The 4,425-nt window shown below is 39.3% G+C and overlaps 1 protein-coding gene across 5 annotated transcripts in view; it reads left to right on the top strand.

The window, feature by feature from the left end:
• The window catches only part of cemip (cell migration inducing hyaluronidase 1), a 403,506-nt gene that overhangs the window by 347,142 nt on the left and 51,939 nt on the right, over positions 1-4,425 (top strand). For all 5 annotated transcript variants that reach the window (XM_020618886.1, XM_020618887.1, XM_020618884.1 and 2 more), the window contains one exon: positions 993-1,148. In XM_020618886.1, the coding sequence (XP_020474542.1) occupies positions 993-1,148 (156 nt within the window). The remainder of the gene's footprint in view (positions 1-992; positions 1,149-4,425) is intronic.

The following is a 4,425-nucleotide window of genomic DNA, read 5'->3' as shown; positions in this document are numbered from 1 at the left end:
TGTGACTTGTCTGTTACTTCCACTTGAATACTGAGGGTGAGATGCAAATAAGGAGGGAAGAAAGGTTTTAAGGTTCTTTGTATATCTCTGCAATAATGAATATTAGTTAATACACAAAATACATGAATACATGCAATACACCTTATCCAGAGCCTTCTGTCACTGCTGTACCTCCTCAGTTCGCTAGCAGAGACTTTCCCTCACTAAGGACAAATGAACACACTATAAGGATATTGAATGCTTGTGTATACTTGTTTGCTTGTATGCTTGACAGTTTTGGGGAAGGTTAATGAGGGATAGAAGAATAAATGAAAAAAGATAAGAACAAAATGGATGATGGGTGAGTAACAGCCAGACTTCCATGGAATTAAAACCGTATTTATTTTTACACAAAGAGATAAACATGCATATATAGAGCTTCCAACTAATGCTCCAAGTACGTGAGAGCTTAAGCGTCAGCTAAACTGGATGGTACTGTAGATGGACTGATTTACCCCACACTGATTCAGAAGCTGCAGAATTAAGCTTCATGTTCCTCAAACCCCAAACTGAGATGTTCATTATTCAAAAAGGTTCCAGTTTTCAGGTTTCTGATTTTACAGATCAGCAACCATATCACTAACAGCAGAGGAAAGAATTTATAAATGCCACTGTAACAATGCAGAGAGCATACAAAATTCAAAAATAGTCTTTTCTCAGCCTTTTATTGTTTGCCCATTTGCTGAAGTTAGAAACCTAGTGCATCTGAAAAGGTGTTGCTGTGGGAAACAGGCTGTCTTTATTTATGTGTTGTTCCCATCACTGGTTGTTAGAAATGACATTTGGTACTGACATGGCATACAGCTCTATCATTTACCTGTATTTTGTATATTAGGTGACCTCAGATGTCACTTGAATATGTCATGATCATGGCATTTGCATTAAAAACCCAATTTGCACTGTGTAGTCAGTTTTACAGTACTGATATCACTGACCGCTGTCTGTGTGTGCAGTGGAGGGACGTTTCCCAATGATGACGGCTCACGGCAGCAAGTGAAGAACTCCCTGTTTGTGGGTGAAAGTGACAATCGTGGGATGCCCCTCCCTGACAACCGGATCTGGGGCCCCGGGGGTTCTGACCTCACTGGCAGGACCCTGCCACGTGGCATGTAAGTACATCTCTTTTAGCTCATTGATTTTGTTTTACGGCCAATAAACTCTCATCAGAAGTCCACCAGGGAAAATGTCAAAACAACAACAGCGATAATAATAATAATAAGAAGAAACCTTATTCATAAAGTACCTTTCTAAAACTGTTTTTACACAGTGCTTTACAAAGAATAAACACTTCTTAGCAGTAAATAAAAGAGAGAGGACATGTAAAACTGTAAAAACAACATTAGCATTCAAGCAGCCAGAAAATGAGGATTCACCTGTAAATTTTTCGAGTAGTCTAGCCAGATTTACTGGATGTGGAATCAAAGCAAATTGTGACAAAGATCATCACCTTACAGAATCATGTACACAAGGAGTTTAATAATTCTATATGCTCCCTGTAAATATGATTAAAACCAAGATGTCAATGCACATGTAACTGTAGTCATTTCAGAACAGTCAGTGAAATACTGTATGGAACCCTGATGTCTTTCCTTTTAGCCACACCTAACCTGGATTTAATCTACAGTAGACGAGTGTCTGGCAAATCAGCACAATGATACTCAGGAGAACCTTTAGAATATCAAATATTCAGCCTTTGTTGGCTTGAATGTTCGGTGTAAAAAGCTGGTATTTTGCTCATTTAAAAGGAATTGTGGTAATGGCAGTTAGAATGGGCAGATTTTGCCAAAAATATGGCTAAATACAAAGCTTCTGTCTTGTGTTATATACTGTATGAAGATGAAGTGTTTAATACCCCAAAGATTGATTTTGGGTGGAGCATCAGAGTAATAAAAGGTGATATGTGAGCAAGCCAGACTTATAGTAAAGACTCATATAATATAGTAGAAAACAGTCCTGTGCTCTGGCCCGCTTGGCAGGGTACAGAAGGAAGGTCTCAGTAACTGTATTAATAGAGATTCCTTTATTATGTGGGAAGAAAGAGAAATCCACATAAAGTGTTATTGTCTGAATTCTTCTTTTTCAGCTGGACATTCTTTAATGCAGCTACTATACTTGGGCATTGCACAAGTCATGCTGTGAAGTGCTGAGCATTTGTTGAAGGATATTGGATAAAAAAGATTTTCATCCACGCACACTATTATTGTCACACCATTCAATGGCCATTGTCACTCAGTGCCCCAGCCATATATACTGTATAAGTATATATAGCTGTGATAACAACCTCCTGGTTCCCTAGTGGCCATAGTAATTATGACACAAGTCACGGATTTGGTGACCTAGCATATGGCAGGAGATAGTCTGTGTTAGGAAGAGGTGAGTGGGTCAGAAAACTGTGGACTTATGATTCTACTGTTAAATGTTGTGTTTTGAATTCATGACTGTTTTAACCCAAGCCAGAATATTTTCCTAAACAATGATAGCTTTAGTATAGAAGTATATTGCATTCACCAAACAAAAAAAATGAAGGATAAGGACAATAAGGATAATCACCTTTATTGGCCAAGTATGTTACACACACAAGGAATTTGTTTCTGGTACAGAACTGAGGCAGCCATCTGCGGCGCCAAGTCACACTGATGGCTCTAACCATCGGGAGCAAATTGGGGGTTCAGTGTCTTGCCCAAGGACACTTCAACATGTGGACTGTAGGCATCCGGTTGGGAGATGACCACTCTACATACTGAACTGTAGTTCAGTGGGTAGAGCGATGTTTTGTACGTAAAGCAGGAACCAATACAATGAAGGTCTATGGCTGTGGTTCTCAAAGTGTGAGACATGTCTCCCTTGGGGGCTGCGACAGGGTTTCAAACTTCAGCTCAGTTATGTGTGAGGCAAAATGTATCGATTTGTAGTAGGCTACCTTAATGAGAGAGCAGAAAACAAACTAAGTATGGTGATTATTTGAATTGTCTTGATGATGCCCCACTCCCACAGTGTGTTTTCTGCAAAGTGGTGCTAGCTAATGACAGTGAGAGACCATGTACAGTAATCTCCAGCATCATATGGAGACCAACTTAAGTTTGGTGACCAAGACAAAAAACTAGAGGAACTGTGGTCACAGAAGAAAGTAATTGAGACATTTAGAACAGTGAACACCAAGGCAGCCAAAGCCTCATATTGCGGTGTTCAGACAGTGAAAAACAGTTCTGTGCATTGTAAGCAGTGATGATTTCATTTGATGGCAGAATGAGTTTGATCTGTTCAAAAATTGTCTTGAGTAAAACTGAACAAATAGGCCTTACAATATATAATAATAATAATAATTTATTTGTTTATATAGCACTTTACAACACCCAATGGTGCTCAAAGTGCTTCACAGCAAAATGTATAAAAATAAAAGCAGAACATGTTTAGACATATAAACTAACAAAAAGGAAAACAAGTTAAACAAGTTACACAAATTTAAAACCAAGGTCTGTGGGCAACTCCTGTACAATAAAAATGTGTCAAAGTACAAACAGAATAAGATTACAGAATATAAAATCAGAAAGCCTGAAGGCACCTGTTTAGCACCACTGCTATGACCGGTGTATGAATAGTTAAAAGATCAGTCAAATAGGCTGGAGCAAGGCCATTAATGGCCTTGAACACGCACAATAGAACCTTAAAAACAATTCTAAACTGTACCGGAAGCCAGTGAAGAGACTAAAAGACAGAGGTGATATGAGGATACTTTGGAGTATTTGACAGTAGACGAGCAGCCGCATTCTTTACTAGTTGGAGCCTACGGAGGGGAGAGACTGGTTAATTCCAGTGTAGTTCAAAGTTCAAAGTGTTTTTATTTGTCATATGCACAGTTAGGAAACGTGTTTCCGTGTGCAATGAAATTCTTACTTTGCTGTCCACATGAATGCCAAAAAATTCAAATGAAATATAAAGTAGATAAAAAAGTAACACAAAATCTAAGGCACTTTAAGCAGCAACAAATGCAGCAATGTAATAAAAAATATATAAGAATATAACAGAGAATGTATGCTGCATGGGAGCAGCATGTGCAGCAGTCAACAGTCATTGTGCAATTATGCATGTGCAAACTGAGAATGTAAACAGTACATCACATATTTTCTGGTGGTAAACTCCTCAGCTGTTTAGGAGTCTGATGGCAGAGGGAAAGAATTAGTTTTTCAGTCTAGTGGTCCTGCATTTCACACTTCTGAACCTCTGCCCAGAGGGCAGAGAAGTGAACAGTCCGTGCTGGGGGTGTGTTGGGTCTTTGAGGATGGAGGCAGCTTTCCTGTGCACCCTGCGGTGGTAAATGCTCTGCAGAGAGGGCAGGGGAGTCCTGGTGATCTTCTCCGCAGTCTTTACCACTCTCTGCAGGCACTT

This window comes from Monopterus albus, unplaced genomic scaffold (assembly GCF_001952655.1).
Source record: "Monopterus albus unplaced genomic scaffold, M_albus_1.0 scaffold210.1, whole genome shotgun sequence".
In the NCBI taxonomy this organism is placed as follows: domain Eukaryota; kingdom Metazoa; phylum Chordata; class Actinopteri; order Synbranchiformes; family Synbranchidae; genus Monopterus; species Monopterus albus.
The sequence above is the reverse complement of the archived record's forward strand: the minus strand, read 5'-3'. Positions and strand labels throughout refer to the sequence as shown.